Below are 21,825 nucleotides of genomic sequence, written 5' to 3'. Positions count from 1 at the left end.
AACACACACACATACACACACACACACACACACGCAAAGTACAGGATATACCATGCAACAGCCCACTTATGACTATTCACAAGGTGTCAAACATGCTAGTGTTTCTTCAAGTGTTTATTCGCCAATTCAATCAGAGTTTGTACCTGAGTCAAATGCTATAATGGAAGAGGAAGAAGAGGAAGAAGAAGAAGAAGAAGAAGAAGAACAAGAAGAACAAGAAGAACAAGGAGTATATGAAGAATATGGAGATGAAGAAGAAAACAACAACAACAACTACAATAAGAATGGAGCAGGTAATGCCAATGCACAGCACCAACCAAGAAATAATATTGACGAAATTGAAGAAGCTAGTGCTACGTCAGATGAATCAGATGGTGAAGGGGACGATGATGATGTTGACAATGATGGCCGAAATGGGCTTGTTGCCGACAGGTCGACCCATACCATTCAAACATTCATGACTGCAAAAACACGATTGAATGACGGAAATATCCCACAATCTACTCCTACAGGTAGCAGGTCTAGTTTGACATCTTCAACGAATGAGAGCTTAACCGATTCAACAAGGATATTGGATACTGATGCAACTCCCATTCTCAAAAATTCAGCTGCAAATAATGACAAGACCCCCATTGTATCCCCAGACGGATTTATTCAAAATGGACCTGAGGAGTCAACGGTATCCCTTCCACAAAGGAAACTATCCAAAAAGTTCAAAAGACTTTCAATGAAATTACAAAATGCAACTGCATCGGAGAATTCATCACAATTTATGAGTAATTTTCAGCAAAATATTGAACGGGCAAATAATAATATGAATCAGAATAGAACCTCGAATAGCAACGCCAATGGTAACCCCAATAGAACAAGCACGTACTATACCAAGATCAATGAAAGGACAGGACAGGATATTCACGACAAACCAGAACTGTACCATCCTCATAAGCCTCACTACGATACCGATGATGCAGCAAGCTCAGTTTTAAAAAATGACCAACATTCGGAACTAAGTTCTGTAAGTAGTAGAGCATCGAGCACACGGAGTGGAAATTTTAGTAACCATGAAGATTTTGACGACAAGTCCTCTACATCGTCTACAAATGTCGCCTGGAACAATAATTCATCTAGCTACAATTTAAGAGGGTCATTGGTTGGTGGTGATGAAGAAGTACCTGTTCGAAGGGATTTAATTGAAACACCAACAAAAGACAAATTTAAACTATATAACCAATCGAATGGTAATTTATCTGAACAAGGCGGTCTTAATATAATTTATGACCAGAATAAAGAGGTGCCCTCAACAAAAGACTTGAATCCTAAAAGCAAGTCTGTTGATCTTACGGAAGAGGAGGACGACTTGTCGTCATTGTTTATTCGGGCATTGCATGCATTTGACTCATCAACTTTACAATCAGAATCGGATTCTTCTATATGTTTATCATTTGCCAAAGACGACTTGGCGTTTGTGCATACAATTGATGACTCAGGATGGGGTGAAGTCACTCTCATTGAATCGTTGGAAAGGGGGTGGATACCTATGAACTATTTTACAACAGCAGTTGCCGATTACGATTCCTCTGAAGACGATGACGATGACGATGACGATGACGATGAAGATGAAGATGAAGATGAAGATGGTCAAGAAAAGGAGGACAGTGAGGCCTTACCAAACAGCCACTACATTAAACCATTGTTTCATGCTTGTGGAAAGTTTTTGATGAATCCATTGAGTCACCGAAACAGAAAGGGTCGTTACACATTCTCCATTCGTGCTGTCAACTCAATCAGAGATGGTGTTCGGGTCCTTCTCCAACAAACAGACTGCTTGTCAAGGTCCAACGAAATTGTCACCAAGAGACAAGTTGTTCGTAAAGCTCGTAAAGCACTACTTGCTGATTGGTATAATCTAATGGTGAAAGCTAACGAGTACAAAGGTACATCAAACTTCAACAAGATTGAAATTCTAACGTTGATGGTGTATCAAGTGACAAGAAAGGCCACCGAGTTTTTGGAGGTTTGGTCAGTGGAAAGCAAACAAATTGTGAAGCGTGCCAATGAACGAAAATTGCATGACGATTTAAACAATTATCCTCTTTTGGAGGAGCCACCGTTGGCCAAACAACGAATTACTGAAATCAATGGAATTTTGTACTCGTATTTGGGGTTGATTATTGGAAGAATGGATTTGATTGAGCACAACCAGGTTGGGTGTGAAATCTTAGAGACTTTGGCTCATCAAATAATATTACTACTTCGAGAACTCTTGTTTATATCCAAGACGGGGTCGGACTTCAGCTTACAGAAGCCGGACGATTTGGACAATTCGCTAGACGGGTTATTATCATTGGTCAGTGACTTGGTTACAGGTGTTAAGAGCTTAGTGGTCAAGACTATAAATGAAGGTGATGTCAGTGGTGTTAACAATTTTGATGGAAATAGAGATTACTTTTACACACAAGAAGGGGGAAACTTGCTTCAAGTGGCAGCCAAGATGATTAAAGCTGTTGGATACACTGTTGCATCGGTAAGGAAATTACTTGATATAACAGGCGACTTTAAATTGAATTCAGAAAGATCTTACCCTGATTACTTGAAAATGCGGATTGAACCTCAAGATTTTGTCAGACGATGTATGAAGGGTGTTAAACTAGCACAAAGAAAGCCAACGGAAAACATTCTGACAGTAAGTAAACCTTATAAGGCCAACCGTTACTCGATGATCAGATCAGGTAAAAGTGGTGCGTTGGGAATCACCGAAAGTGGACAGAGCTTGTTGCAACACATTGAAGATTCTCCATTTACGGCTTCGGCTGCTGAATTTGAGCCATTTACATCTACATCGGGTGACTCGAGTAATGACAATGCCAACCTCAAGAATGAGCTCTTGACAGATAAGAACGGGTTCTTTCTTGGTGGATCGTTCAAGGGGTTGGTTTACACGCTTACAAACGACGAGTCGCCACCAGAATACTTCTACGTGTCTACCTTTTTCATTTGCTTTAGAAACTTTGCCAACGGTATGGATTTGGTTGAAGAGTTGATTGCTAGATTTGAAGCCAATCGTGGACAAGTTGACGATATAAATATTGCATTGAGGTTGAAAAATCGAAGGAAATTGATCGTTAGAATGTTTCGGTTGTGGATGGAAAGCTATTGGAATCATGATTCCGATTATAGTCTTCTCACAACCATGGTTAATTTCTTCAATGAAGGTGTCAGTCCAATCTTGCCTCTTGATGCACTTGAGTTGATTGAAATCGGGGCCAGGCTATCAACAAATCCTTTAATTGAAAATAGGGCCAGGCGCAACAAACCAAATAAGCAGTTGGTGGAAAGAAATATTGTATTGAAATCTAAACTGGGCCAACTGGATTATCGTTCTTTAAGTGATGGCGACTACGACTTGTCAAGAGTTAACTCGAATGCATCCAATAGTCAGTCGTTGCCATTACCATCAGGTGCCACACCGTCAGTTTCATTGCTTACATCAGCTCAGACAACCACAATTGAAAAGATTATCATGACTTACAGGGCCATTTTGAAGGATAGCTGGTGTTCGTCAAAGTATTTGGCCACATTCAAGCCATTGGACTTGAGTAATATGTTGTCGCATTTTGCCATTGTTTGTGAACAAAACTGGGTCTTGTCCAATTACAGACCCAATCTCTTGGACTTTAATGCTTTGGAAGTTGCCAAACAATTGACGTTGATCGAATCCAGCATCTTTTGTTCCATTAAACCCGACGAATTATTAAACCAAAACTTTACCAACAAACGAGCTCATTTGAGGTTATCCACTAATGTCAGATTATCACTTTTATTCACCAACTGTTTATCCAATTACGTTTTGGAGTCAATATTGCAGCCAAATATATCAACAAAGGAAAGAGTCAATATACTCAAAGTGTGGCTTAAAGTTTCAATTTCGTCGTTGTATTTACGAAATTTTAACAGTTTAGCAGCAATCATCACTGCTCTACAGAGTCACTTGATAACCAGGATTGATGATTTATGGACCACTTTGCTGCAGAAATACGTCGATTTGTATCAATACTTGTCTTCCATCATTAGTATGGAGAAAAACTATTCAACTTATAGAAACAAGATTCGCAATTTATTATCATCAGGTGAAACATTGCCTATAGTACCATACATCAATCTATTCATATCGGATATAACCACAACAACTGAAGGAATCCCGAAATATGTCCCATCCCAAAATTTCTTGTCAAGCAAAGTAATCAATTTCCAAAAATATTCCAAGCTTGTGAAGATAATAGCTGATTTACAATCATTACAAAATCCATACAGCCTTGAGAACCAAACTGGTAGCCTGGCGGAATATAGGGTACAAGAATTGCCGTCGTTACAGGAGTTGATTTTGTTGGAGCTCTGGAAGGTGAATATTTTGCACAAAGTTGATGATGATCGGGGGTGGAAATTGAGTTGCGATGTATTGAAAAAATAGAGTAGAATAAAATAGAGTAGAATAAAATAGAAGGCAAATAGGTGCAGATTAGTGTGAAATAATTTCGATGGTATATTCAAGACTGGTTTGCTAAGCTCCTTTAGTGTTGGTCACATCAGCTAGCTCAGACAGCACACTTTTTGTCTCTATAGAGCTAAAAACGCGGCAATATCAATACTAGTACTCTTTGACTCCTTTACTTTTTACAATCGAAACAAACGTTATCTCTGATTAAAGAATGTTTTCTGTAATGCCTCAAGAAGAAACGAGGGAATTAAATTGACTCCACACCTGTTTCAAAAATCGAGCTAACTGTTGATGCTGATTCAATTCCAATTGCGCATTATCCAAAAACTCTCGCGATAATTGAGGTAGAGTCTCTCCAACAAGAAAACTTTCACCACCAACATCAACAACAACGGAAAACTTGCGATCAGGGTCATTGGGATCAAGATTGAAGAAAATAAATTGGATTTGATTATTATCCAAAGGTTCAAGTCTCATACCCGAAAACAATTCATATTTCAATGCTTCACCAATACATGATTGCAATCTTTGTTCAAAAGCGTCATCCGACGACCTTAGCTCATCTCGATTCCTATCGATCAATTCATTCAATCGTTTGATCTCTGCTTCCAACTGTTTCTTCGTTTCAAGAAACTCATTCTTGTCTTGTTCCAACTCCCTTACTTTTGTCCCTTGTATTTCTAAATTCGCCATTGCCTCATCTAGCCGTTGCTTTACTGACAATTCTTTTGCAGACAACGAACTGACTTTTTTCCGTGAGTCATCATCAATACTCTTAAGTTCGCTGGTTATTTGTTTATGTATATGTGCTTCATGGGAAAATTCTGCCTGTTTATTTGTAAGTTTCTGATCTATATCCTCCAAAAATTTGTCCATTTCCACCTTTAGAGCATCGAATTCGGTGAGTTTTCTCTTGAATCCGTCGTAAGGTAATTGAGTTCGGCTATCATTCATGTTGGGCATGTGTTGTTGTAGATTTAATGCTTGTGAGTGGTTTTGAGTTGTGAAGAGGGATTGGTGTGACTGGTCAGTGGCAATGTTGGTCAGTAAATGGGGCACTTTAATATATGTTTCGCACGGTTTATGAGGAAACCTGTGTATCCTAAATTGGTAAGAGCTGGAAATAGATTATATGGGTTAGAAGTTTTGTTTTGGTTTTGTTTTGGAAAGTTTTTGTCGCGCACGCGTATACACAAAGACACCACACTCTATAAGCTTTAACCATTCTGTACTAATCAGTCCATTCTTCACATTGATATGGCCTAAACTATAACTGACGAATACTATTCTTCCAAATTATATCAACTGAATGAAGGGAATTGTAGCAAAAGTTTACAAAGAGCATCATTCTTTACCACATGTATGAAAAAAANGGTTTTTCCGTCCCCCCCCCCCCAAAAAAAAAAAACAAAGCTAAAACTCCAACCGACGCTATACCTATCGACCACCATGATCCTCTGTATGCCTCTTTCTCATCAACCGTTTGATGTTTTCAAATGCTTGATCAGTAGTAATATTCGACTCGTAACTGAAGTTTTTGCGTAAATAATTCTCCTGCTGTTGCTTATAAGATGGGTCTCTCAATATACTCCTCAAATGATCATCAAACTCCGCAGCAGGGACTAATTTGCCTGTAACTGGGCATTTTATCTTTTCCGTTGAAGCTGATTGTGATACTGACTTACCCGACGAATTTGCTGCTGGGGATGAGCGTTTCAATCTCGTTGTTCCAGCAGCCTTAATTTTCATTCCCTTGAAGCGGGCAGGAGGCACGTCGGACTCATTCACAGCACTATTGGATGGAGCTTCCTCATTATGCAGTTCATCGTCTTCATTATCTAATGATATTGGCTTTGATTTAGGAAGTTTGATATCTTGGCTCTTCGCCGTAAGTGATCGCTTTGACAAGTCTCCCCGGACCAACGGAGTGCTCAACTCTTTTACCACATCAATTTCATCAAACTTTACATACTCAACTAGGGTGAAGTCCTGCCAATCAACCAGGGCAAAGTGAATTCTTTTTTGCAACAAACGCTCATCATGCATTTTCTTACGCACCTTATTCTGCTTTCTATATTGAGCTCTGTCATACGCTTTGGTCAACACAGCAAACTCATTATTCTCAAACTCTTTCAAGTTGCTTGATAGTTCTTTCTTTATGAGATTTGATTCGCCTAAAAAGGCATCCAAGACAGCTTTATATTGGGTAACATATTCTTGAAATAGAGCATGCAATGAGTGTTGTGGTTTAAGGAAGTCAAATTGAGCATGGTACCCCAAATCCTGCTCATGTTTTAGAAGTCCTTTAATCTTATCTTCACCGTTTACGGCGATATATATAGCTGTTTTCTTGATGATTTGTAAATCTCGCTCACATATATTGTCAGGAAAATGTTCGATCAAGAATTCTAAATCTCTTGGTTTGGGTATAACTATCGTATCAATATTAGTAACTTCACTATCTCCTTCCTCTGTAGCGGTTGTATTCAGACCCGAGTAGGAATTCAAGGCCCACAAGTAGTAAGCATGAAACTCATTATCTGGTTTTATAAAGTCAAATTGGTTGCCTTTGTTGTTCTTTAACAACCTATCTTCAAAGGATTTGCCATTCTTCTTGATGTAAACCACAGACTTTTCAATAACATCTTTGATGTCTTTTGGAGGAACCGGTAAATTTTCAGGAACAGATGTTGGCATTGTGTGGTCGGTTGAATACAGAGCGAGTGTGTGCTAAAAAGTAGTTTCTAGTTTCGCACAAAGATTTTCGATAAGATGATCTTCGAAGCTTTGCAAAGAGGACAAGGAGTAAACTTACTGCTAATTAAACAAAGTACACTATTCCATGTACAACACTACCTGAGGATAGAAGAGGTGGATCTATCAATCTCTGCTAAACTTTACTTCATGCTTAAGTTCGTTACCTTCACTCTCATTCTAGGTTCCTTTGTCATGTCGCGTTCCTCTCGACAGTTAACAATCACCCTTTTGTGATACGAAATGACATTTGCTTCAATCCAAAACATTACCGGTTTTCATAGCGTTTCTACTTAGCACCACACGTAATCATGAACACCATCGGAACAGAAACGGGCAAGAAACAAAAGGATTCTATCAGGCTATTAACGTTCAACACCTGGGGCTTAAAATTAGTTTCAAAACATAGAAAGCAAAGGTTACAGGCAATCGCCAATAGGCTAGGTGACCCACATGATGCAAGCGATGATTATGACATTGTTGCCTTGCAAGAAGTTTGGTGCGAAGAAGATTGGCAGTACTTGGATCATGTTTGTCGAGCAAAATACCCGTTTAGACGATTCTTCAAATCTGGTATAATCAGTGGTCCTGGGTTATGTGTTTTATCAAAAATTCCCATCACAGAAACATTTTTGTATCGCTTCCCCATCAATGGACGTTCATCAGCATTTTTCCGAGGCGACTGGTATGTTGGTAAAAGTATCGCTGTTACTATGTTCCAACCGCATCAAGAGGGAAGCTTGCCTGTGGCTTTGCTAAATAGCCATATGCATGCACCTTATGGTCACGGCGACGCAAGCTACTCCACCCATAGGGCATGCCAAGCGTGGGATTTTGCCAAGATAGTGAGGATGTTGAAAAAAGCAGGGTATGCTGTGATTCAAGTTGGTGATTTGAATTCAAAGCCAGAGTCGTTACCGTACAAAATCTTTACAATTGAAGGCGGGTTAAGTGACTCATGGAATGTATTGCATAGAGAGAGGGTTACAACAAATCAGCAGTTGAGCCAATTGACTCCAGAGGAGCAGATTTCTGTTGCAGGGGTGACATGCAACTCGCGATTGAACACTTGGAGAAAAGAACGGCCCATGACCGACGCTTGTCGATTGGACTATGCATTAATAGATGCGAATTGTATTACGCCCGTGGATGCAAAAGTAAAATTCACGGAAACTTTACCGCCGCCGTTACGGTGCTCATTCTCCGACCATTTTGCGTACTTTGCCGAGTTTATTGTCAAACCAAGAGAGCTGTCTCCTAGTAAACTTGAGGAGGAACACTCATTAACAGATAGGGTAACCGTTTATAAAGAGCTACTTGCTGAAATTAGCCACTACAGGAAACACACTATCCCAGTTCAAGCAATGTGGAGAAAACTACACTTTATGCTGTCTGTCCTAGTAGTAATTGGAATGCATGTTGCTATTGTGTTTGTTTCCAACGTTGCCGGTTGGATATCTGTCTTGTTTCTATTTGCCACATGTGCTATTCTAATAACTGGTTTGTTGAATGGGTTGATTTGGTCATTGGGTGTCAGATCCGAGCTGAGGGCACTTCAAGAGGTGCAAATGGAAGTAGAAGACACATATGTTTATATCACAGATCATTTACAGAAAAATTAAGTCAGAATTACGGATATATAGGGGATTAGAAGGTAGTTGTCGTCTATTGACTTCCACTAATTAGAAATCGTATTAAATTTTGGCTTTGCTATATCCCATGGCCCTTGTAGTTCATTCTTATACCTCTGCAAGGACAAAAAGTATGCCGGCATCAAAAACATCACAATAAGGACCGACAGGAGCCAATAAAGTAAAAATTTGTAATTGAGGAGTTGGTAAATCCAATAATTGACTAAACTGAAGGTGGACAAAGCTATAACATAGTGCAAATACTTGAGTTTCTTGCTTTGACGTAGGTTTGCGTCATATGATGGTAACAAAATGTTAACTTGGATTGAAAAAAGCATAAAGACAAACACTTGTGACGTTGAATTCAAGCGTGACGCCAACACAATAGCATTGCTGACTGAAATATTGGTGGAGATGGTCGGCTTGTATACCTTTGTCGAGGAATATTCATAAAACATCGAGTTGAATATCGATAGAATCAGCGAAATGGCCCAGATAGAGTCTGATGAAGTAGACTTTGTCAATGATTTGAGTATTGGAGAAACAATCAACATCATGAACGAGATTAAAACAAACGACTTCAAGTTCAAGTTGGATCTAGAAATTGAGGATAGCAGATGGTGGTACCGGAAAAGGCCATATATTATTACACATATAATTGTGCTTAGGGCCGTCGGTTTAACGGGATCCCAATTTTTTGAGTATATGCCAATGAACATCAAGTTCACGAGTAAGATGCATGATATGTAAAACACAATCAATATAAAGTCTTCTACTAACTGAAAGTAGGAATATTTTGCCACAGTTGTGTTTCTTTTTAATTGAGACAAAAAGGATACATCAGTGTAATTATCAGGATAAGGCTGTTTTAAGTAAAGTAGTTTCTTCCAAGTGGACTTCTTTTCTGGATGGTGTGTTGAAGCATGTTGTGGGGTGGGTGAGGTGCATGCTGACTCCACATAGTCGTCGGATTCTAATACCAGACCCGTATCGTTATCATTTATGGAAAAGTTGCGACGTTTTGTTGGCAGTTCTGTCATGCATTGATTTGATTTGTTGGTATATTCTTGTAGTAATCTTGGCTTTACTCAAAAGAGGAAGAAAAAAAAACACACACACACACACACACATACACAGCACTAATATATAACAATAACAGCTGTGTCTGTGGCTTCATTATCGTCACTTCTCCTAACTACACTTGGCAAAGATGAGTGCCAATCTTAATCCAACAAAATCCAATAATTTGACTGTACCAAAGTCGCAGCATTCATACTCCACATCGCTATCTTCCAACATTTCACCCCAGTACTTTTTTGCAAATAACAACATATCAAAGACAAGTTCTAGATCAGGAGCAGCAAGCACATATAGACTATCTAGAAGTAATACCAACAACACGTCAGATGCGTATCTTACCAACCACGACAACCAAAGTATTCAAAGTATAGATAAGATTCCCAGTGCCAAACCAAGTGTAACTTATCTGGACAAACTATGGACCCAAATTGATGTTTTGGATGATGTTAAACGAATGGCCAAAGAGTCCAAGGTAAAAGATACACTCTTTAATGAAAAATATATTCAAAAGTTGGCAAAGTTGAAGGAACTGCAGGATCAGTTGCTACAAACCATGTCGGCCTTACAAACTGAGGATATGAATACCAACGAAGCACAGAAACAAGAGTTGTACCAACTAAAGACGGCCGAAATAGCAAATAAGACCGAAGCAGTTGGTGAAGATGCAACCAAGTCGTTAAAGAGTAAAAATTCCACCCACGAGCTGAGTGTACCCGAGACCGAACAAAGTAATGCTGGAGAAGTAAGTCCTCTGTCAGACAGTGTATTGGAATTGACTGCGGAAGAACAGGAAAAAGTGGATAAGTTCTTTGCCATCAATGATGAAGCTTATGATTCCGAAGATGAAGCAGACTTTCAAAGTCAAACAATTTACAATAAGGATGTGTTCGATGAAATCAATAGATATGTTCAACAAGTTAAGCAAGATTTGCGTGGATTGGGGGATGCAATGAAGGAATGCAGTAGTAATAGAGACACCACCTGATTGAGAAATTAGAAGGCAAACGAAGAAGCCATCGCCAGAGAAAGGAAAGCCACGAGTAACAAGGGTGAATGCATTTCAATATGAGGAAAAAAGAAAAACCAACAGCAATAATATGTGAAGGCGCAAAGCTGACATGATTCCTTTTTAGTTCATGTTACCAAAGTGGTTGTGCATTTTCTTTTGCTTGATTTCGTTCTGAAAGGGGATACACTGAAGGGTTGTGCTGAAACGTTTCGTGTGTGCTGAAGGATTATGGCTTAATATGTACACAAAAGCTATTTTTCCCCAACCAATGGAAGAGTTGGTGCGGGGCGATCATTGAAAAATTAATTCGAACACCATTGTTGTGCTTTGAAAGTAACGTCAGACAAGCTACAATGTACAAACCCTTGAGGTTGCCATAATTATTGCAATGTTTGTTGACTCTGGCAAATGATTACTTCGGAAAGTCATTGCTGGGTATGCAAGATAAAGAGTCACACATCACGTTATTTTAATTTGGAAAACAAGCTATTGGAAAAGCCGGTGCATATGTTGGAGCTAATTTAAACACACAATTTATGCAATGTAGAATAAACTTTTGTTTTGTAGAAAATTAAATTGATCCGAGAATCTCACACAAAAGAACATACATACATACACATACAAATAATTTCTTTTTTTATTTTTATTTTTGCGTCGCGTGGGGGATATTTTTCCGTAAGGTTTAGATCACCACTGAATAAAGATATACACTGATGGAGTAGTAGGAGTTGGCTATACTAGCAACGTAACTAAACAATAAAGTACGTTGAAGAAGTGAGCCATGAAATGATGTAACATTGGAACAACAATACGTTAAAGTAAAAAGAAACCTACACGAGTAAAATGTTGAACAAAAGTTGACTAGGTAATTGGTGATCAGATGTTATGTTTAAGTGAGTGAGTGAGTGTACTTTTGCTAAATTCGGACTTGAGTTGTTCCGGCTTTGTTGAATAGTTGAACAGTTCAACAGAAAAAAAAAATATTTTTCAAACCAAACAAAAGATATAAAGATATAAATATATAAAATATAACGATACTTTTGTTCAATTGCATAAATTTCAGTCTTTAGCACTTGATCTTTTTATTTAAGCACTTCCTTAGTATCACTTCCTATTTTTGTTGGTACTTTCTTTAGTGATTAACCTACTGCATCAAAATACTTTAAAGCAACTCAGAGCAACTATGGTTCATTTAGGCCCAAAACCACCTCAACATAGAAAAGGTACATTTACCGATGTGTCACCAGAATTATTACTGGTGGTGAAGGAATTGCAAGAGGAGTTCTCAGTAAGTGGTGAAACTTTGAGAAAAATCGTTGATCATTTCGTCACTGAATTAGATAAAGGGTTATCTAAAAAAGGTGGAAATATCCCCATGATCCCTGGCTGGGTCATGGATTACCCTACTGGTAAAGAAACGGGTGAGTACATTGCCATTGATTTGGGTGGAACCAACTTGAGAGTAGTTTTGGTTAAACTAGGTGGAAACAGAGATTTCGACACCACTCAATCCAAGTTCCCCTTGCCAGAGCATATGAGAACGGCCAAGAGTGAAGAGCTTTGGTCTTTTATCGCCGATTGCTTGAAGAAGTTTGTTGACGATCTTTATCCAGAAGGTTGCAAGGAACCATTGCCTTTGGGTTTCACATTCAGTTACCCTGCAAGTCAAAATAGCATCACCGAAGCGGTGTTGCAAAGATGGACCAAGGGATGGGCAATCGAAGGAGTCGAAGGTAAAGACGTTGCACCCATGTTGCAGGATGCTATCGAGAAAGTTGGTGTTCCAATTGAAGTAGTGGCAATTATCAATGATACCGTGGGAACATTAGTTGCATCAAGATATACCGACCCAGAAGCCAAGTTGGGTTTGATTTTTGGAACTGGTGTCAATGGAGCTTACTACGATGTTGTCAAGGATATTCCAAAATTGGAAGGCAAGACTGCCGATGACGTGGACCCAGAATCACCCATGGCCATCAATTGTGAATATGGTTCTTTTGATAACGAATTAGTTGTCCTCCCAAGAACCAAGTATGATGTCATAGTAGATAAAGAATCTCCAAGACCAGGGCAACAATCATTTGAGAAAATGAACTCAGGTTATTACCTTGGTGAACTTTTAAGATTGGTATTGTTGGATTTGGCTGAAGAAAGAAAACTTATCTTCAACGGACAGAAATTGGACAAATTGGATGAATCTTACATCTTGGACACTTCTTTCCCAGCTAAAATTGAAGAAGATCCATTTGAAAATTTAGAGGACGTTGCCGAATTATTCCAAGCTCAATTGGGTATTCAAACCACTGTGCCTGAACGTAAAGTGATTCGTCGTATTGCCGAATTGATTGGTGAAAGATCAGCAAGATTGTCTGTTTGTGGAATTGCCGCAATCTGCAAGAAGAGAGGTTACAAGACTGCTCATTGTGCTGCTGATGGATCTGTCTACCAGAAATATCCTGAATTTCAAACCAGAGCAGCCAAGAGTTTAAGAGACATTTTCGAATGGCCAGATGATTTGAAAGAGGATCCAATTGTTATAGTTCCAGCAGAAGATGGAAGTGGTGTTGGTGCTGCCATAATTGCTGCTTTAACTGAAAGGAGATTAAAGGATGGAAAATCTGTTGGTGTAAAAAAGGCATAGTGATGTGCAAGGGAAGAGTTTGTAAATAATAGTATGACAGAAATGACTTACTGTTGCATTAGAATTAGACATTTTAGTTGGTTGAGGACACTTGTAGTAGATCTGTTTTCGCTTGGTTTGTAATGGGAAGCGTTCTTGAAATCGTGAATTGTATATTCAGATTTCCTTTGACTACATTACATACAAAGCATAAGCCATGGCAAAATTGGGATGCTTCCTGTTGTATGTCATTGAGAATCCATTTTTGTAATGAAATACAGTCAAGCAGTTAGAACTTTCACTATTACTTTCTGTAAATACCTCCTTCCACATTTATATTGTCTGCAATTGTTTACAACTAAACTAAATCTTGTTAATCTCCTTAAACCTTTCCAACAACTCATTAATTCTCTTTTTCCGCAACGACAATTCACCTTTAATTTCCGAACCACTTACGCCTCCACCACCGGGGAACCCACAAATGGTTAACCGGTTTCTCAATGTCATGAAAGTGCTTGATTGTGGCAATATCATCAATATTCCGTATAATGTCTTGTATAGAAATGGATAATGTTCCGGCTCAAGGAGTTGTAATCGCAACTTGATAAAAATTGGCAGCTCGAGCAATTGGATAAGTACATCCAACTGAGTTAGCAATTGTGACGTAACTTCCAATTCTGATAAGTTTTTAATCAAAAGATATGACAATTCATAATTCGATGTTAATAAACAGAGCGCAATGGCACTAGGCGCATTGAAGCACCAACTTCGAAATAATGTAGCAAACAATGACCAGTCGTCTACTGACGTTATATCTAGATTCTTTAACTTTTTCCTAAAGGGCAACAATTCACTTGATGTGAGGAGGATATTGTTTAAAGTGACAATCAACATGTTGGCAAACTCCAATTTGGACTGGTCTTGCAAATCTGCAACATCATGTTGAGATTGTCTCTCATTCTGATGGGGCTGGTGGCTGTGTTGTCCCAGTTGAGTACTTTGATTCAGGGGCTTATGCTGTGGCAGCTGTTGCTGGTATTGTTGTTGCAACACTTCCGACAAGGTTGTGAAAATAATCTCCGAATCCAAATAGAGACATAATTTTCTAATGATAAAGTCAACTTTGATTGATTTCTCATATCCTTCCAACTGAATCAATTTTAACAACTTGATGATAAAATTCTTAAAAAATTCGGGGTTTGCCTCTGAGATTTTTGCCAACAATTGCAATACCTTGAGAATAACTTCATTACTGGAATCGTACTTGAGCAAATTTGTCAATTCAAACTCGTCAGTTGATTGGAAAAATTGCAAAAAACCACTAGGGTTATGCTCATAAATAAAAATAAGCCATTCCAACGAGGTAATCCGTGATAACTCATTCTCACTTGCTGATGTAGTCGTTATGTTTGTTGGTGTTGGTGTTGATGTAGTTGCAATTGCCAACGAAGAAGCAGGTTTCAAATACTCATTGATGATAGCTGATAATGTTTGTGGCAACTGGGCAGAATTAAAGTTGGCCAAACTCTCCTCGTTAACTCCAAATAGTTCAAATGTCGAAACGTTGTTGTAAACTTTACTTAAAAATGCCTGCAAACTAAAACTGAAATCAATCAACTGGTTTTGTAACTCAACATCTTGAGTCTGATCAGTCACCGTGATGTTTTTCAAAGTTACTGAAATACAATCAGGCATCGCATTAAGTACATCTTGTGGCGACACGTCAACCAACGCCTGCAACCATTTTAAGGCGATAAATTGTACATCGCAATAAGTTTCTCGTGAATCAACAAGCAAATCATTTTTAGCCACCAATTCCTGTTGTTCAAATTCACGTAAAAACAAAACCAAAATGGAAATGATCTTCAGATAATCAATATAGATATCCTGCCCAAACGTCACTTCATCCAGTTCTTGATCGGCTTCCCCTTCCAAACCTTGTCCATCAAGGTTTAATTCTGTAGAGTCCTGAATTGACAAGTTTCCGAGTTTCTTATGAATGATTGTAGTATCGTATGACTTGATACTTGCAGTCTCATCCTGACTTTCCACTCCAACCCTCTTCTCCTTGTCTCCTTTAGTCGCTTCTCCCCTCTTTTCATTAATCTCATCCACTTTACCATTCTTGTCCCCATTTTTCGACTTTTCAAACTCACTCAACTTCCTCTTCACTTCATCCTCTGCACCCTTCTCCTTCTCCTTCTCCTTCTCCTTCCCCTCTTTATCTTCCTCTTCCTTCTCCTGTTTCTCTTTCTGCTCCTTTTCAATCTCTTGTTCTTTTAACTTGCGCTTATATTCAATCCTGACCCTCGATATCCCCTTGATTTCCTTCAAAAACACATTCAACAAGTTTTGCGTCTCCAATTTAATATCACTTGGTGCATTGTTCAAAATAAATCTCACCAAAGGTTTGAAAAAACTCGGCAAGAAACTGATCAACTCTAGATTAGGTATATCATCAAATAGCTCAAGCCAGCTAAGTAAAAACTTCTTGGTGAAGGGATCATTGGTGTACATCCTTTCTAATAAAGTTGGCATGAATTTGGGCAACAGGAATGCTTTAGTTGGATCTTGCGGATTGGTCAGTTGAACAATTTCATCACTCCCTTGAGATTTCAACAAGTCCTCATACGTCAACTCCCCTTGATCTTGTTGTCCTTGCAACTTCTGGGCATCTTTCTGTTGCTGTAATATGCTCACATAGCTTGTTGCTTTGGCACTAATAATGTCCTTCACCAACCTATCCAAAATATCCGCCGCATTCTTGACACTGCTCTCGGCATCACTCACCAATATACACAACACATCGAAAATTTCATTAATGTAGAGTAAGATCTCACCTCTGGCGATCTTGGCAACATTGTACAACGATTCACACGCATAATATCGTACTCGAGCATCAGTGTCACGAAACGTGGCAAATATAGGTCGAATGATGTCGTCAAGAAAATATGCAATCGCAAATGAACCAACGGCTACCGAAACACTTCCTAACGCAGTAATGGCACCCATTTTTGCAGAGTTTGACCCACTGGTCATGGTCATTGTGGTTAACTCATGAATGATTCGATATATTGTTTGACTATCATTACGACTCAACGCTGATTTGGTTATTGATTCAATTTGAAATGCCGTTGCTTTCCGTTTCTCGTAGATATGGTTCGATAGGTCTTTGGTGATTGACTGATCTAGGATCGGTTGTTGAGTTGAGGGGGGCATTGGAGGTGGTGAATTAGTTTGCGGTGAGTTGCTGGATGGACAAGTTTGTTACCAGTAACCAAAAGGGGGAGACGACTTTTTCTCCATGAGACAGAGAGTTTTTTGATACGCGTGAATCCGAGAGAGAAACATACAAATTACATGCATACATACACAGTTTAAACACTTTTTCTTGGTTTAGCAATAAAAGCTATTTCCTCACATTAAGCTTCCTCTTTTTGGTCGCGGGAATATTCGATAAATACCCTTCAACTACCGAATCAGATGGCGAAGGTATATAAGTGGATCTATCGGGTAGAATTTTCTGTAAATCAGCAAGATCCGTCTCGGAGAATTCATCAGGTGATGGCAATTGTACATGAAAGTTGATATACAAGTTTCCCCGGTTGTAGCTATTAGTGGCTGTCATCATATTTTGGACATAATTTGGATCTTGCTTATCGTTAGGTTGAACAATTTTGCCTTCGTTGTATAATATATCAGTGTTTATCGGCATACCCAATCCATGAATCAACTTAGGCTCATTAGTGTTGATGGTACCCACAACTTCCCCTTCTTGTACTTTTTCACTGTTGATTGATTGATGTCCATGACAATTTATATAAATTTTGAGAAATTGACCCATGCGTAAGAAATTAGGCACCATTATCTCGCCCCCAAGCAATGCCGTTTTCAAATCCAATTCATAATTCATAAACAAGTCATTGTTTTTGCGCACTAAGTAAGAATGAGGCTTTTGCCGAAGTTCTATGATTAAGTCGCCTGGTATGACGTTTTTACCCTCGTCTGCCTCTCCTTTGATTATAATGACATCACCCGATCTAGCTCCAGGTGGTACATAAACTTGAATTATTTTCGTGGCTTCAATAAAACCTCCATCACAATAAGTACATTTATCTTCTGGTTTCATACATGTACCTGTGCCTTGACAAGATGCACATGAACTGGTTTGCTTGTATTGAGCAAATTGGTTATATTGGATAACCATGACTCTTCCCAGACCGAGGCACGTTTTACAAGTTTTGACATTTAAACCTCCAGATCCATCGCAATGTAGACACTTGGTGACTTTGGGAAGTGATAATTTGATTACTTTTCCATACATTAGGTCATGTAGCGTTACTTCACATCTATGGTGTATATCATCACCTCTGATTAGTTGCTCATGTAGTGGTTCTCCATAAGGTTTAACTACTTTTTTCATCGGTTGTTGTTGTTGTTGTTGCTGCTGCAGTTGCAGCAGTTGTTGTTGAAAACTTGCACCACGATGTATATTATCAAATGGGGATGAAGTGGATGATGAGTGTGATGCAAAAAATGAATTAGAATTGGAAAACATTGAATTTATATCTTCAAACACTTGAGAAAACATGTCGTTGGCAAATGGGTGTTGAAAATTGCGCCTGCTGCTACTGGCACCGCCACCACTGTTGTTTCTCGATGTTGATGATGCTGTGTAGAATTGGTGATATTGTGGTGACAGAAACGTTGAACCACTGTATCCCAGTTGTGGCAGTGTATCAGTCGTGACAACCAGATCTAGTCCTTCTTCACCATATCTATCATAAATGGATCGTTGGTTGGAATCTTTAAGCACTTCATAAGCTCTTGTCATTTCTTTGAATTTCTCAGTCATCTGAGGATCATGATTTGTCTTGTCAGGGTGGTATCTCAAGGCTAGCTTCTTGTATGCCCGCGAAATCTCCTCAATAGTTGCATTAGACGTGACTGATAGAGTGTCGTACAAGTATGTTTCCCTTACCATGGTGGAAAGTGTATGTGTGTGTGTTTGTCTGTGGCTAGTGTGGCGAAATAACTGTGCTGAGTGAGCGTGTTGCTCGTGTGAAGCTGCGTCCTGTTATATAGTTTGGTAATAGACTGTGCGACAAAGATGCTGATTGAATAGGACGAAAAGGAACTGTCAATAAACCAAGCTTGAGAAGGGTCAAATCAAAGCATATGACCTAATATAAACAAAGCCTAGTTGATAGTAGATGTTGTTGTTGTTGTGTTATCTATTTGATGGCAAAATGCTTTTACTTTTTGATTTTACTAGTGTGTATCCCTCCTTGTCTGACACTGTTTTCTGGATCTGTTAGAAATGGGAATAATTGGGAGGGGATGGGTAAAATAGGTACTTGGGTATGGGTTTTTGTAACGTAGTATATGTAGGACCAAAAAGACAATAGAAAAAGATAAATAAATAAATAAATAAGAAAAAAAAGAATTCTTTGGAATAACGCAGAACACACAAAAAATTAAATTATTAAATTAAGTTAAGTGGTTTAAGTCAGTAAAAAATATATGATAAACTCTTAAGCCTTTAATCCTCTATTGAAAGATAGTCTTTTTAGCCGTAAAAAGGATTGTAAACTCCAAAGTGTATTAGTGTTGGTAATTTTGGGGATTGCTAAAAGATGGATAGATAGCTAAAAGATAGTGGTAGATAAATGTTTTGGTATATTTTTGTATATTCTATTTATTGTCTCAGATTAAATATAAATTAACACAAGACACATAAGAATTGCTACCTTCTAACTAGATTATGCCCTTGTTTTGTTCTTTTCAGAGTATCATAACCAAGTAAACAGTAAGTTCGAAGAGAGAACAAAGAATATATCATTTATGCAAGAGAATATAACCAACCAACCAACCAACCAACCAACCAACCATATCGTAAATAGACGAGAGATAGAGAGAGAGCGTGTGTGTGTGGGGGGGGGGAGTAGTGTTGGTATGTTCCTATGTTAGAAAGTCAAAGTACGTGCGCAAATATCCAAATTCTATGATTTTCTTTAATCTTCTTCCAAATTGTCCTTTTAAAGTGTAAAGTAATAAGGTAGGTAGTGTACTTTGATACAAAAATTGTCTATTAGCATATACATATATATTTGATTGCGTCATATACAATGCATAAAAAATCTGATAGTTGTTATCATCAATGTAAAGCATATCACTACAAATGTTTGCGTCGTATAGTATATGCTCTGGACTGAATATACCTTCATTGAAAAGTCACTTAATCTCTGCTCCAGTTAAACAAATAAAAAAATAGTATAAGAGAACACCCTTTCTGTGCTCACACGGTATAATACCTTTTGCGCTTTCTAAAGACAGTAAGGGCGCAAAATTTCAAATATTTACGAGAAAGATTATTAATTTTCCTCTTTGTCCATTTCCCTAAATAATTTTCTACCTGCACCTTCCTCCCTCGCTTTCTTTGACACGTCTATGCAGTTCAAGTGAAATATTTCAGGTTGTTAGAATGAAGTTTTTGTAACGACTGTGTGATGGTCTAGTCCACTTTGCGTCAGAACCTTCGATGTTTCCTTTAGACTGGCCTCAGTATGACAATAAATATATAGTGTCTCTCTCTAGGATGTGTGCTATAACTTATAAAGCTGCTCCTCATTCGTCTTTAATGCTGCTTTCCGACTTCCCTATTGAGACCACTATTCCCTGATTAAATTTGTTGCCCCAGGTGGAGGTGTATAGGACTTTGGGGGGTAGCGGATTTGGCTGTATGGTTACCGACGAATTTAGGATAGCGAAAACAATCTTTTCGGGTAAATGTTGTACCAAGTATGGAGTTTGTGCCGAGACAGTTGAATCTTGTTTTTGAAAAATGTTTGAGAAATCTGTTGGCAAAATATTTGCTGGCCAATTCATTGATGCCAAATATTACAAGAAATATGTCATTTTGAATTTTGAAGTGGTTAAGACCTTTGATCAGTGAATAGTACAAGATTTTTTTGTTTTCTTCTAGTTTTGACGGGCTGTGATTGACAATATTTTCTCCTATGTACTCACGACTTTGTGTGGGATTCTTTTGAAGCGAATAAAAAGGTGAGTCTTTTGCACTATTGAAGGTTTCATATGAAGGACGAATCAATCAAGTTTGCCAAATCGTGGTTTCAGAACAATGAAAAATTGCGTCGATTGGTAAGCGTGCTTATCGATAGCGGTTCCAAAGAATTGAAACTTTGGAAATAACCCTGATTGTTGACAAACTTCTTGAAATGAAATAACGTGGTGTTTCACTTTTCGGCATTGAGGGCCTCTATGTACAACCCAGAGAGTTGAGGATATATTTGAATTTGATTCACAACAGTGTAGGCGAATCCATAAAACACAAAATGACCAAAAGATTTTTTTTTTCCCGTTAAATGGGGTCACTGATTTAATCCTTGTTGGCAAGGTTCAGATACTCAGCTTGAATTACATCCCAACACCACATTTGATGGCCTTGGCGTATTGCTCGAAAAAAATTCGAACGCAAAACACACCTACTTTCGAAGTCAATCAAGCAAGAATGAAATTCCCCTCCAACACAACAACCACCATCGAGATTGATATGTAAGTCTAACTGCACGGTGCACTCAGTCAATTTGAACATGTCTGGAACGATGAAGCTAACGCTTAGTTTCTTCATGCCTTTCTTGGCATCAGTGTCTTAAAGAAAAATTTGAAGAGAGAATTATGAGTCTATTACAGGATTTGTTAGTATATAAATGACATGGTGAACAACAAGCCATGAATCCACTACACCATGCACTTGATCTAAACACTCGACTACCACCATGACATTGAACTTGAATGACGCTTTACTATTAAAACGTCAGTTGCTGAAGCCTGTGTGTTGTTGTAAAATGGTGGATCGAATACAATGTTTTTTATCACAGAATGCGTATGTCTGTACAAGAAGAGACAGACAGAAGAGCTTCTTCAGATCAAACTGCTTTTGAAAGTGTTGCTATATTAGATAATACGATGCTCGTCTTGGAATATGGTCAGAGATGAAATGCCTGCACATGGATAATAGGATATTAGAACCAAAACTGTTTGTTAAGTTGTTTTCGTGAGTGGAGTGATGTTTGAAATTGCAATTGAATCTCAGTTGATGTTTGCCTGAGCCTTAGTTTGCAACTATCCAGAAGTTGACCATTCGATTGAAATATCACTTTGGAGAGATCTTGGATCCTTTTTTTGTTTATTGTGCTAAGATTAGGTAAGATGC

At 38.4% G+C, this 21,825-nt stretch overlaps 9 protein-coding genes across 9 annotated transcripts; 4 read left to right on the top strand and 5 right to left on the bottom strand. All coding sequences in view use genetic code 12, as the record gives it.

The window, feature by feature from the left end:
* Positions 1 to 52: 52 nt before the first annotated feature.
* BUD5 (Ras family guanine nucleotide exchange factor) lies at positions 53 to 4,468 on the top strand (the record flags this gene model as incomplete). Its single annotated transcript, XM_051812974.1, has 1 exon — positions 53 to 4,468. The coding sequence occupies one exon, from the start codon at positions 53 to 55 to the stop codon at positions 4,466 to 4,468; it is 4,416 nt and encodes a 1,471-aa protein (XP_051673329.1).
* Positions 4,469 to 4,723: 255 nt separating this feature from the next.
* CANMA_001044 (uncharacterized protein) lies at positions 4,724 to 5,449 on the bottom strand (the record flags this gene model as incomplete). The annotated part of the gene is made up of 1 exon (XM_051812973.1): positions 4,724 to 5,449. One exon carries the CDS (start codon positions 5,447 to 5,449, stop codon positions 4,724 to 4,726), a length of 726 nt encoding a protein of 241 aa, XP_051673328.1.
* A 483-nt stretch (positions 5,450 to 5,932) lies between these two features.
* CANMA_001043 (uncharacterized protein) lies at positions 5,933 to 7,192 on the bottom strand (the record flags this gene model as incomplete). Its single annotated transcript, XM_051812972.1, has 1 exon — positions 5,933 to 7,192. The coding sequence occupies one exon, from the start codon at positions 7,190 to 7,192 to the stop codon at positions 5,933 to 5,935; it is 1,260 nt and encodes a 419-aa protein (XP_051673327.1).
* A 368-nt stretch (positions 7,193 to 7,560) lies between these two features.
* Positions 7,561 to 8,871, top strand: ISC1 (inositol phosphosphingolipid phospholipase; the record flags this gene model as incomplete). The annotated part of the gene is made up of 1 exon (XM_051812971.1): positions 7,561 to 8,871. The coding sequence occupies one exon, from the start codon at positions 7,561 to 7,563 to the stop codon at positions 8,869 to 8,871; it is 1,311 nt and encodes a 436-aa protein (XP_051673326.1).
* Positions 8,872 to 8,927: 56 nt separating this feature from the next.
* Positions 8,928 to 9,920, bottom strand: GPI2 (phosphatidylinositol N-acetylglucosaminyltransferase; the record flags this gene model as incomplete). The annotated part of the gene is made up of 1 exon (XM_051812970.1): positions 8,928 to 9,920. One exon carries the CDS (start codon positions 9,918 to 9,920, stop codon positions 8,928 to 8,930), a length of 993 nt encoding a protein of 330 aa, XP_051673325.1.
* A 170-nt stretch (positions 9,921 to 10,090) lies between these two features.
* Positions 10,091 to 10,945, top strand: CANMA_001040 (uncharacterized protein; the record flags this gene model as incomplete). The annotated part of the gene is made up of 1 exon (XM_051812969.1): positions 10,091 to 10,945. One exon carries the CDS (start codon positions 10,091 to 10,093, stop codon positions 10,943 to 10,945), a length of 855 nt encoding a protein of 284 aa, XP_051673324.1.
* Positions 10,946 to 12,152: 1,207 nt separating this feature from the next.
* HXK2 (hexokinase 2) lies at positions 12,153 to 13,610 on the top strand (the record flags this gene model as incomplete). The annotated part of the gene is made up of 1 exon (XM_051812967.1): positions 12,153 to 13,610. One exon carries the CDS (start codon positions 12,153 to 12,155, stop codon positions 13,608 to 13,610), a length of 1,458 nt encoding a protein of 485 aa, XP_051673323.1.
* A 342-nt stretch (positions 13,611 to 13,952) lies between these two features.
* On the bottom strand, positions 13,953 to 16,808 carry CANMA_001038 (uncharacterized protein; the record flags this gene model as incomplete). Its single annotated transcript, XM_051812966.1, has 1 exon — positions 13,953 to 16,808. One exon carries the CDS (start codon positions 16,806 to 16,808, stop codon positions 13,953 to 13,955), a length of 2,856 nt encoding a protein of 951 aa, XP_051673322.1.
* A 190-nt stretch (positions 16,809 to 16,998) lies between these two features.
* Positions 16,999 to 18,573, bottom strand: CANMA_001037 (uncharacterized protein; the record flags this gene model as incomplete). Its single annotated transcript, XM_051812965.1, has 1 exon — positions 16,999 to 18,573. One exon carries the CDS (start codon positions 18,571 to 18,573, stop codon positions 16,999 to 17,001), a length of 1,575 nt encoding a protein of 524 aa, XP_051673321.1.
* Positions 18,574 to 21,825: the final 3,252 nt, after the last annotated feature.

The sequence above is a fragment of the Candida margitis genome (genome assembly GCF_024628925.1).
Source record: "Candida margitis strain CBS 14175 chromosome Unknown scaffold71, whole genome shotgun sequence".
NCBI lineage: Eukaryota > Fungi > Ascomycota > Pichiomycetes > Serinales > Debaryomycetaceae > Lodderomyces > Lodderomyces margitis.
This window is presented reverse-complemented; position numbering and strand designations above follow the sequence as displayed.